This window comes from Cyprinodon variegatus, unplaced genomic scaffold, assembly GCF_000732505.1.
Source record: "Cyprinodon variegatus isolate N-32 unplaced genomic scaffold, C_variegatus-1.0 Scaffold548, whole genome shotgun sequence".
Lineage (NCBI taxonomy): Eukaryota > Metazoa > Chordata > Actinopteri > Cyprinodontiformes > Cyprinodontidae > Cyprinodon > Cyprinodon variegatus.
Window position 1 is genome coordinate 14,305 of NW_015151001.1, and position 12,092 is coordinate 26,396.

The window sequence follows — 12,092 nt, forward strand, 5'->3', positions numbered from 1 at the left end:
GATGGATGGATGGATGGATGGATGGATGGATGGATGGATGGAGAAATAATTAGTGTTTATTTTCTTTCTCTAGTCTAGCTGCATGTAATGTAATATTAGCTCTGGCAGAACGTCCCCCAGTAAGGGATCATCTGCTGTGGGACAGAAACCAAGGCTCCAACCAGCAGCACAAAGCAGCTTCTTCACATCCTCGTCTCCTGGAGGCACACAGTTCCCCTCTGCTCGACAGAAAAACAGAGCAGGCGGACAAACAAAAACATTCTGGGGTTGCATCTCAAAGTCGAGCCAAGCTCCATCTCTCATGGCCAGAAAAAAATAAAGTAACTGCCAGGGGCCAGAACCACTGCCAAGGGCCTCAGCCAGTAAGCTGGATGGGGAGCATTAATTACTGGACCTGATTTAGCTGAACGCTGAGTGGGGAAACAGTCAGGAAACTAAATATTTCTGATTAAGTTTAAACTAACTGGAGCCTGGACGTGAAAACTGAGTTTCTATTGAAACTAAAGCAGTGATGAAGGTAAACAGATCCTACATCACAGATGCCGATGGTTACAAATCAAATAGCTTGAGAAGCATAATATATTATAGATACCAAGTTTGCCTAAAGATCTTTCTGTTAGTTTCAAAGCTTAAAATCTGTATGAAGGTAAAATTGAATCATGTGGCTACCATATGCATTGTAAGTTGCAGAGAGAAATAATGTAATAGATTATTTTCTTTCTTTTACAGTTATGAAAAGTTACACCTCTTCACAAACTGTGTTTTGTGAGTCACAAATCAAAAGACTCTTACATTCTCAGTTTTGCTCCATTTGATTCAAAACTATTGAATGAATTCGTTATAGGTCAGACAGGGTTAACCAGCGACATAGATGGTGACTGAGGTGGAGAACTGAAGCCAGATTTTGTTCTCCTAGACATTCAATTTTCCCTTCATATGAAACTTAAATCATAGATCATCATTATCAGATCCAAAACTGCTGTGGGATATATGCTGGCATTGCCAGGTCCGGTCACAAATATTAAAAAAGGCTGGTTTCCATTCCGATAAGTCCAACATATTTAGATGTTACATCACACTCTTTCTGTGATCAACAGGGTGAGTCGTACCACAGATCAGTATATAAAGGATACAAAGCATGTGTTAGGTTGAGTCAAGTTTTTTTTACAGGACCAAAATGCATAGATGGAAGCTGAGGTGGTATCTTGCAGATTTAATAACAAATGGTGGCAACAGAATCCTAAATCCATAAATAACGAATCAGTGAGAACAGGAACCAGAGCAAAAGGGAACACATAGGTCAAGGAGGGAATGAAAGAATGAAGAGAATGCAGCCAACAGTAACTGCAGAGGAGGAGTATAAATGCCAAACAGAACAAAGAATGAAGTAATCAACTGATTGGAAGCAGGTGTGGAGAGAAGGATCTAGAAGGGAGCTAGGGAAAAGGACACTGAGAAATACATTGAACCCAAATACAACTAGAAAACAACTAGAATGACACAAAATGGAAATGAAACCAATCACCTGAAAAACAAAGAAATAAACGAATCAAAGTGTAACTGAAAATTCAAAAAGAAAACCTAAACAGAACCAAAAAGTGCAGAATCATGACAGTATGAGAAATTCACATGAAATACTGTAAGAAATAAATCATCAAACAACTCATGTTTCATGGTGCACAATGGTTGGTTTAAATATATCAGATAATTTGGAAATTGGTGAATTGGGAGGGAACGCGTTTTCACGGAGCAATACCTCAGAACCACCAGACCCAGGCTATCCCTTTTTATCACAGGGGTTAAACAGAAAAAAATTAAAAGGGAAGCTGGTTTTACGGTCTAAGCAAACAAATAAATAGCCCATAGATAAACAATCTGTGGTACAAATAGAACTGAAAATCCATCCATCCATTTTCCGCCACCCTTATCCCTGCTGGGGTCGAGAGGGGTGCTGGTACCTTTCTCAAGCTGTCTACGGGTGAGAGGCGGGGTTCACCCTGGACAGGTCACCAGTCCATCACAGGGCAACACAGAGACAAACAGGACAAACAACCCTTCACGCACACACTCACACCTAAGGTGAATTTAGAGAAGCCAATTAACCTAACAGTCATGATTTTGGACTGTGGGAGGAAGCCGGAGTACCCAGAGAGAACCCATGCATGCTCAAGGAGAAGAACTAAAAATGTATTTGTGAATCATAAATAATATACATGTCTAATATGGGCAATAAATGGACAAAGCTTTATGTCAAAGTCAGTTTTTCAGGAATCCAAATCAACTATAATTAACTATAGGCAAAATAAAAAAAGCTACAGCCTAAATATGAATATTCTTGCCAATATTAAACCTTACAAATAGCTATCCAATTTTATCACATCAACGTATTTTCTAATATTTTCTAAATTATACAGTATGTTAATTGCATTTTATGTCGGCTCTTAACATCATGAATTGATTTCAAACATAATCAACATACAACTGAATCTCTGCCTGAGTCCACTTTTGGGAACAAGAAATTCTGTAAATAAACCTGAGATATCACAGCCAGCGCTAAGCTCATGCTGCCTGGATTTCCTCGTTAATCTGATCAGTCCACATCAGACACTGAAGGTGTCATTGATAATACTTACTTTATTTACTGTGGCCAACAGACACTTATCAGGCTCTCTACCTCACACAACAGCACCTGTGGTAAACGTTCTTTCTTGGCTGTGGTTGCTATTGGTAAACATTAAATATCCTTTATCTGCTGGCTCAGTTAAATACACAATGAAATTCATGCAGAGTTTTTGCATGGACAGTTTGTGGAGTAACAATAAATTTTCCATTGTTGGGCGTGAAGACGGCTCAATGGGAGGTGAAGCCTTGGATGTAAACTTTGAGGCACAGCTGTGATCCATAAAGGAAAATTGATTGCTTTTGTGCATCAGCGTGGTTTTATAAATCAAGATGTTCCTTGCCTGCTCCATTTTTGGGTGTTTGGTATACCAATGCTTTAAGTTTGTATTCCATGCAACGTGAGATTCCTGGATCTTTAAAGTGAATTAGTTCACATGCGGCTGCCACTGAAGGGGACTTTTCTGCAGCAGTTCAGGATGTTTAATCTGAACTGGTGATGATTTTCTATTAGAGATTTCAGACCCTCAATGACCTTGAAAATGTCCGCTGGACATACACAAAGCAACACCATTAGGGTTTGTTTTGATTTTTGATTTTTTTAAAAACAAAAACAAAAAACAACTTTTAATATCTGTACATCTGTGTACCTCAGATGTGTCTGTTTGCTTTTTTAAGCTTAAATTCGTAGGGAAATCATATTTAAATGACAAAGCATTCTGGCTCAAACATGTATATAAATGTACTCTTTATCAGACCATATTTTCCCAAAATGTAGAAAATTTCTATTTAAAAAAAAAAATCTGCTTTTTTCATCATTTTATGCAGGCCAGTTATTATACGTCAGCCTGAACACCTAAATTCGGCCAATCATATATCAATGGTCATCTGTCAATCACAGTTTTTCGGTCATAGCATCTCGATTCATATGTCGCAGCTAATAAATGCAGCGGTTTAAATAAGAAATAATAATCATTATTTCCTTTCCCATTGAGTTCCGTCCCAGTGTTCACGGGGATGGACGTCTGTGTCTTCAGCAGGCGTAGAGCTAACAGAACTGGCAGCGTTGCGAGGCAAGGGCTCAAACATGTACGGCTGTAAGCCTTTTACACCAAACCAAGCTTCTGCTGCCCTGGCGTCCTCTTCCACAACATCTTCGTCCCCATTTTTCCTCTAAATAAAAAATGTATGATGGATGAGGAATTTCCCATTGGGAACCTACTAGCACTAAGTTGCTAACTGGTTAGTAAGATGCTTCGAAGAAACCGGCTACAATCAGATTTGGTTGCAAACCTTCTGCCACAACAATCCCGCCCCCTTGATAAACAACCAATCACATTCACTTTATTCACTAGTGTAAATTCGGAAATTCAATGGTTGGAACGCTGTTTCCCTATGACTTTAAAACAGGACGTTCCATCAGATTCCTTTAAGCTTTTTCTGGTGGGTTTCAGTGTCGATCTTTGTAAGAACAATAATATTTAGTTTGTCCTTTTTCTTTATTATACAGATTATTCAGATGAGTGGTTGGTTCTGGTCCCTGATAAACCTGCGTTTGTGACAAACCTGGCAGGTAGCTTCTCTGTGAGCTTTAAAGATGTTTCAGCGTGCAGATAAAAAGGATCCAACCTTTAATCCTCTGAATTCTCTCTGCAGGAGGTGCTCACACATCAGGAAGAGATGCTGACTGCAGTTTAGAACGAACAGAAATGGATATTCTTTAGATCCATCCAAACTTAGTTGAGTGAACACCAAGCAGCTCCAGCTGGGAGTATCTGTGTTCTTTGTGTTTATAGAAGGTAGCCCAGAATAAACCGCAGCGCTATCATCCAGCAAACAGACACCTGCATGCCTGCATCATGAGGTAAGCTCTGATAAATAAAGTCAGAAAAGCCTAGTGAGTGAGTGAGTCACACTGCATCTTCTAAAACAGAGAAACCAGGAACGATTAGCTCTGCTTTCTGTCAGCAGGAGCATTTCCAACCTGGAAGCTTTTATTCGTGTTTTAAGACAAATACATAAAAAAATGGCGGGCTGCTATCTGCTGCGTGCACATAGGGGCTGTGAACCTGGCAGCTCAGTGTCTCAAACACAGAGGATGGAAAAAGAGATGGGGACGGGGAGGAGACGAAGGTGTGGACAGGAATCTTTCCCCAGATCAACTTTCAGAGCTGCTGCTACTTTTGGTCTGACTGAACCGAGCAAAAATCATCAGAGGAAGGAGATGAATCACTGTGCTGGACTGAAAGTTGCAGATCATGTTGTTCACACCTGGAGTTTGCAGAGCTTTTCTGAATAAATGATTCCATCTTCAAGCAGTTGATTCCTGCTATAGAGATCCAAAAATATTGAGTTCTGACTGTTATTATGTTCCATTGTTCCAGCAAAAACATCCTGAGGTGTCCAACAGAACCTGGCCTGTAAAGGACTGTAGACAGACCAATCCAGTAGCTTTACCCTGGTCCTACTCAGCCTGGCCTTTGGGATGTGCTTCTTCAAAATCAGGTCCTGAAGGCAAAGGAAGGTCTTCTTAATATCTACCAGACTTCTACCAAGTCTATGGTAACATCTACCAATGTTACCATCAGGGTAGAAAAGATGATCCAACCTCCTACCACAGCAGAACCTTGCTGCATGACTGGCTGCTGACAGGCTGGATGCTCCTTTCCCCCTGGAAGATCGGAAGAGCTGATCCATCTGATCGGGGTCCCTGCTGCCACTGTTTGATGGTCTATCTGATCCCAGGTCTGCGATGGTTGTTACTAAACTGGTCTATTTTCTTTAGGGAAGCTGCCCTCATAGAAAGATGATAACAGCTGTCTGTCTAGCAGCACTCACACAGGCATCTTTAAGATTAGAGGGCATGATAGACAGTGATGGGAGTAACGGCGTTGAAAGTAACGGCTTTATTAAACCATTACCTTTTTTAGTAACAAGTAATAATTACTTTGACTGTAACTATAAAGCAGTTACCATTGCCGACTACCCGTTACAGCGCGTTACTCAGGTCGCACAAGTAGCCTTTTTTTCATGATAGGACTCGTGCGCGCCTTGTCATGAGAGAGGGGAGGATGAGATTGGCTGATGTATAGTGAGATTCCGTCTGTCAGTTGGGAAGGTGGGTGTTTCCGCTGGTGGGTGTTAACGTACAGCACACACAGAGAGATGAAGAGTGAGGAGGACTCCAGCAGCAAAACAGCGTTTTCCACATGGAAATACCGGTGTTACGTCGAGCTGCGTTTCCCCATCAGATACGGTTTCCCCTGCATCTACACACAGCGCAGGCGGCACGAGTCACCGCGCAAGCGACAGGAAACGCGCATGCTCGCTAAAGGCGCGCAACAGTCGCCCTGTGCTCGCGCCACAGTCGAACGGAGAGCGTGAACGATCAAATGTTAGCCTATATGGAGAAAGGGAGAAATCGGGATGGATAGATAGATAGATTGATAGATAGATGTTGCAGTATCTATTACAACCCAAAAACACAGGATGTCAGAATTAGACATCCCCAGTTATTAATTTCATACACTCGTCAGATCTGAGCATCCTGTTAAAAAACTGCACACCCAATGACTAGAGGTAATGGAGCCTGATGATATTTACACCGCATCAGATACCGTTCCCCAATGTTAACAAGAGGGGAACGCTATGTGACGGGGTTTAGAAGCCAATCAGATACCGTTCCCCCCTGATGTCATTTACGTTGAGTTGCAATAAATGCAAAACTCTCTGCAGGTTCTTGTCTTTGTCGTCCACTCCATTCAGCTGGCTTTGGAAACACACGGCGAGAAGGTGGGGGCCGGGTGATGAAGGTTACGGGGGCGAGAAATGCAAAAGTAACGCAATAGTTACTTTTACTAGTAACTAGTTACTTTTATTGTGGTGTAACTCAGTTGGTAACTCAGTTACTTTTTGGGAGAAGTAACTAGTAACTACGTATAACTAATTAGACAGACATTTGAATTGAGAAAGCTTCCTGGAGAGGTAGCGAAACGTCTTCAAATCTTGAAAACCAAGTCCAGTGGATTGTTTTTTTAAACTTTTACGGTATAACTGATTACTTTTTCAAAGTAACGTCCCCAACACTGAACATAGATGGAGGCCTACCATGTACATTTACTAACAGAGCATCAACATAAAGCAGCATATTAGGACATGCTGGTGGCCAGACAGGGCCTTGGAGTTAAGCAGAGGTCTTCTGACTTTCAGGCTCAGAGCAGAGTTGCTGATCCTCCCCATTGAAATGAGTCAGCTGAGGCAGTTCTTGTGATCAGGCAGCTCTACAAACTATGGAGAATCTTCTTTGAATGGATTCATTTCTAAAGCATCACTAAACATCTCAAACCTTTAGAGCTCCAGATTTCTCCCTTTAGTCCTCAAAGCCAATTTATTTCCTAATCAAAATTATCTTAGCTGAGTGGAGCCTCTTTCTGATGCTCTAACATCATTTTAATATTGAATGGATGATATTGTTTTAGTGGGAGAAAGTTCCTGTTTTCACTCTATGAATGAGGCTGAATAAACTCAGCAGCTATAAAACTGTTCTTCCCTTCATAACACAATTTAGCTGCCTCTGCTGTTTGTTACAGGATTTACTGAAGGACAAAGACAGCTTTAGCTATAGAATACAAACAAAGCAGCAGATCAACCATCCGCCGACCTGCATGTCACCTTTTCATGTCTGCACCACAGCAACAGCAGCCTGCTGAGATGTGAGCTGGATGACGCTGTTAGCCGGGGTCTTTCAGGAGGGCAACCTGCTTGTTGACCTCTACAGTTCTCACCTTCCACTTCGTCTTTACACCCTCTTCTCACCGAATGGGAGCCAGTCTGGTGTCTCTCTGGCTGGAGGAGCCGCGGGATACCGAGAGCAAAGATACCCTCTGAAATGCAGCAGCAGCATATGCTCTCAACAACAAGCAACACAAAAAAGGAGGGGGGAGTTTAATTTTACCCAAAATCCTCATCTGTAAACACTGAGGCGATGAAGGTTTTTGTAGAACCTTTGGTTTAAAAAGTGTTGCATGTGATGAGAGATGCAGCTACAGCAGAGAATCCTCTCATCTCCTGCAGATCTTTTAATATTCAAGCTGTTTCTTAGCATTTTTCAGAAACTCACACGCTTCCTTTAAACTCGTGAACACAACTGTGCAGCAACTCTCTGCTTGGTGTTAGAAGCCACTCTATATAGAGACTCTGCTGCTGAAGGTAAAGCTGCATGGATACAGAAGACATGCCAGGATGCTTCAGGAGATTACTTCCTTTTAAAGGTTAAAAAGTCATAGAATAGTTTGTCTTTTGGTCTTTGCTTCACATTTTCCTCATTGTATCTGTAAAAAGGTTAGAAGTGTTGAGTTTCTCTGTGATGCCCTGGAGAAGCTCCAGCTTCCTCCAAAAACTTCCTGCCTCCTACTGAGTTAGAGCCAACCCACACATATAGCCGACCTGCAGCACATTTCTTCTTTGTTCGTCTGTCTGCTCATCTGTAGCGCTGTGAAATGTCACCTCGTTCAATATGTGCTGATTGAGTTAAAGGTTAAAACAGAGCTTGGTCTAAATAAGAGCTGCGGTGGAGCCTGTCAAAAAAAATATTTAAACACTGACCTAAATTAATTCCTCATCCTCAGTGGAAATGTCAACATTAAAAATCAAACTTTTGTGTCGGTAGTTCAATAAAAAAACCCGTCCATGTGTGCTTCCTGCAGACGCAGCAGTGCTGACAGAGGCGGAATAATCATGACCCATAATCAGCATCAAAAGAGTCGTGTGCCTTTTAGTTTCCCAGCAAATCCGGAGTGGATGTTCCCACTGCTGATTGGGTTTCTCAGCAGTTGTGCTTATTCAGGAGGCAGGGAACGTTGGCGGAGAAGCAGAGATAAGAGCGTGTCAGAAAGAACACGACAGGAGAAATGAGAAAGGAGCCGATTAACCGGCTCATGACCTCCAATTAATTTGATATTCAATAGAGAGAAAAAAAATGTCTGAATCGACTCAGCGGAGAAAATTCTCTGTGTCATTCAGAGTCTAATCCTCAGGTTTCCAAACTACTGACACAGGGCTGATCTGCATACCTAAGGTTGAAAAAGCCCTGCTGTCTGTTGCTCCACAGGGTCTGTTCTGGGAACACAGTATTTAGTAAATTTTTCCGAAAAACAATTTTAGAGAACAAAACCAAAATTTTAACATACATGAGATCAAGAGAGGGGTGAATGTATGGATCGATAGTTTTTCCTCTCCACTGTCACTACAAGCATACTCAGTCTGAGGGATTGCATTGGAGTCAATGAGTCGTGCAATCAACTGGTTTTCCTTAGATAGAAAACTTTGAATCAATTTGGCTGTATGATCTGGTGAACAGTAAAGTGCCTTGAGATGACCTGTTTGGTGCTATATAAAAAAACTGAATTGAATCGATAGATGGATTAATGGACGGATGATGATGGATGGATGGATGATGCTAAATGGCCTGTACTTGACCAAAATGCTTTACACTATATTTAGGTTTTCACCCACATACTCACATACTGATGGTGGCAAACTACATTGTAGCCACAGCTGGCCTGGGGCGAACTGACAGAAGCGAGGCTACCGCACACTGGCGCCATCGGGCCCTCTAACAGCTATCAGTAGCCAATATAGATGGAGTACCTTGCCCAAGGACACAACGACACTTAAAACTGGATCTTGAACCGACAACCATCCGATTGCAGGGCAAACTCCTACATCAGACACCACTGTCGCCCTATGATGATGATGGATAAATGGATAAATGGATGGATGGATGGATGGATGGATGGATGGATGATTGATGGATAAATGGATGGATGGATGGATGGATGGATGGATGGATGGATGGATGGATGGATGGATGGATGGATGGATGGATGGATGGATGGATGGATGGATGGATNGGATGGATGGATGGATGGATGGATGGATGGATGGATGGATGGATGGATGGATGGATGGATGGATGGATGGATGGATGGATGGATGGATGGATGTATGGACGGATAGTTTGATAGATGAATGCATGGACAGATGAATAATGGGAATAAACTCACCATTGATGGTGGCCCTCTTGGGCAGGATGGTGATGGCTCCGACAGCAGCCTCCTCCAGCTGGTGGATGGGACTGTTCTTGGCCCCCCAGCTGTCAGAGCCTATCCACAGGAAGTGACCCACCTGATCCGCTCGCTTCGTGGCGTTCAGAATTCCCCTGCAGCCAAAAAAAACCCCCCAGTTTGATTACAACCTAAGGAACTCCTCTAACTCATAACTAAGTTTCTACAGAAGCCTGGAAGGCCAGTGGCATGTTTAAGTTTCTTCAAACATTTATCTATTTATTTTTTTTTTAACTCAATGTTGCTGAGTAAAAAACAGAGAAATAAATCATATCCAGCGTACTTATATATTTCTCATACAAACAAAGCAATAAAAGGCGAAATAAATGAACTGGGGAATAGCACAAAGGGATGATTAAAAATAGTATTGATTTTTGTCTGATCAATAAGTAGCATTTATTGTGACGTGAAATCACATGGTCCAACTACCTGATGTCTTCATCAGAGGCGAACAGGACCACAGCTCTGGCGTAGCGGGTATCCAGCAGCTGACGGATGATTTTATCGAAGTCTGAAGGTTTGCGGTCGTGAGGGATCTTCAGTGACTGAGCAATGCAGATTCCACCTGAGGAGATAAAAACACCATTTATAAAACATATTGTTGAACTCCGGTGGGAGAAAGTCAAGCAATAAGCTATAACCGTGCAGCAAAATTCAAGAAAGGTTTAGGTTTAGTTTTTTCAAAAGGTGCATTAAAAGTCACCAAAGAGGTAAAAAGAAGAAACGTAGCAGAAGAACCCTGCTCTGCCTCTGCTCTTTGACATTTCATGAAACTCCTACGTCTGCCTGTCTCTGCAGTCTTCTTTACTCTGAGATGCTGCACCTTCCAAGAAATGTCACTCAGCCAAGCTACTGCAGTGAGTTGGTTGATTTAAGAAGACAAGCCCTGTTTAAGGTTAAAGGGGAGGACGAATATGGGAGTTGAGATGATCAGATCCGTTGAAGGGAAAGGGACACCATGAGCTTGGAAACTTCCCAAACCAGTTCCTGCTTGGTGAATGTCTCTGTGGCTAAAGGCAGTGCTTTTAGAAGTTGGCAAGCAGTTAAAGAGCTGCTGCAACTCTTTGAAATGAAACAACAACAAAGGCGTCATTTTATACAACAGAAAGCTTTACAAAAATCCTTCAAGATACAAAGGCTGGTTCTACCAAACAATCAAACATAAATGTCTTAATAGAAAGTTTGTAATCTATATGAACGACAGAGGGTTTTACTGCTTAACCCAACTTAACTCTAAGTAATCAAATTAAATCAAATTAATCAAGTAATCAAATTTATTTTGTGAGGCACAAAATAAATAGTGGGATGGTCAAAAAAACATTTGCACTCCATCCCTATGAGGGGAATTTACAGGAACAAACTTCATTTGCACCTCTAACCATCACAGAACCCATCAAAAGAAAGAACGAAAGGAAATACATGCCCAGACCTTCTCTTCTCAATAATATGCAGATGATCTATCCATAGCTTCCTCTACCTGGGTCCTGTTTTCTGCTTCATTATTGAACCCAATCAAAGCAATATAAGAAACTTTTAAAGTGATGATGTTTTACTCCACTGGCTAACTGGAACAACTAATGCCAGAAATTCCCCTCTGTGAGTCACAGCCCTACGGTTGCAGTGATTAGTCCACACAATCATCAATGTGGAATTTTCGTAGAAAAATATCAAGCTGACATATGCTGAAATGCTTCAAGCTTTGTGTGGATCTTTTTTTTCCTGTAGATTCACCTCCACCAGCCGCAGATCTAAACTAAGGAAAAGACTTTAATTCTCTCTTTTTTTTTTTTTTTTGCTAGTAGGGAACAAAGCATTTTCTGGATGTTGCTCTGTGTTATTTACTGAAAAGGTAGAACATTTTATCATCAAATTCAAGGAACTGGTAAGTCTGATTCATTATTATTGATAGACCACCTGTACTAATGAGCTACTGTGGCATTTCTGGAGAATGAACTCTGGATACCCCTCATCAGTCAGAGAATAGGAGCTCCAACTAGCAGCTGAGCAAACATTCACAGATATGTGCGTCAATCGGCAAATATTTAAAGGAAAAGTCCGGTCAGCAAGGAATAATCAGTGGATCATCATTTATACCTAAAATTAATAAGTTTGCGGTGATTTAAACATTTTAGCATTAATCTGTAACAAAAATAAAAACAATAATTTTCACCACGATCACTGAGTCCGGGACCAGCTATTTTTGCAAAAATATAGTAACACCTCACTCCTGACATCTTCCAGCAGTCATGTCATGTTGCGGTAAGCCTAGCGCCATTCTCCCCGCTTTACAAGCGACACATCTGCAATCAAGAACAATTATTTAAGATTTCGAGAGGCCTTCACCATTGA

At 41.5% G+C, this 12,092-nt stretch overlaps 1 protein-coding gene across 1 annotated transcript in view; it reads right to left on the minus strand.

The window, feature by feature from the left end:
* LOC107095454 (metabotropic glutamate receptor 7-like) overlaps positions 1-12,092 on the minus strand; it is a gene marked incomplete at its 3' end in the record, with an annotated part of 119,837 nt that overhangs the window by 5,533 nt on the left and 102,212 nt on the right. The window contains exons 3-4 of the mRNA XM_015391570.1: positions 10,173-10,308; positions 9,684-9,838 (exon numbers count right to left, since the gene is read on the minus strand). Of these exons, the coding sequence (XP_015247056.1) occupies positions 9,684-9,838; positions 10,173-10,308 (291 nt within the window). The remainder of the gene's footprint in view (positions 1-9,683; positions 9,839-10,172; positions 10,309-12,092) is intronic.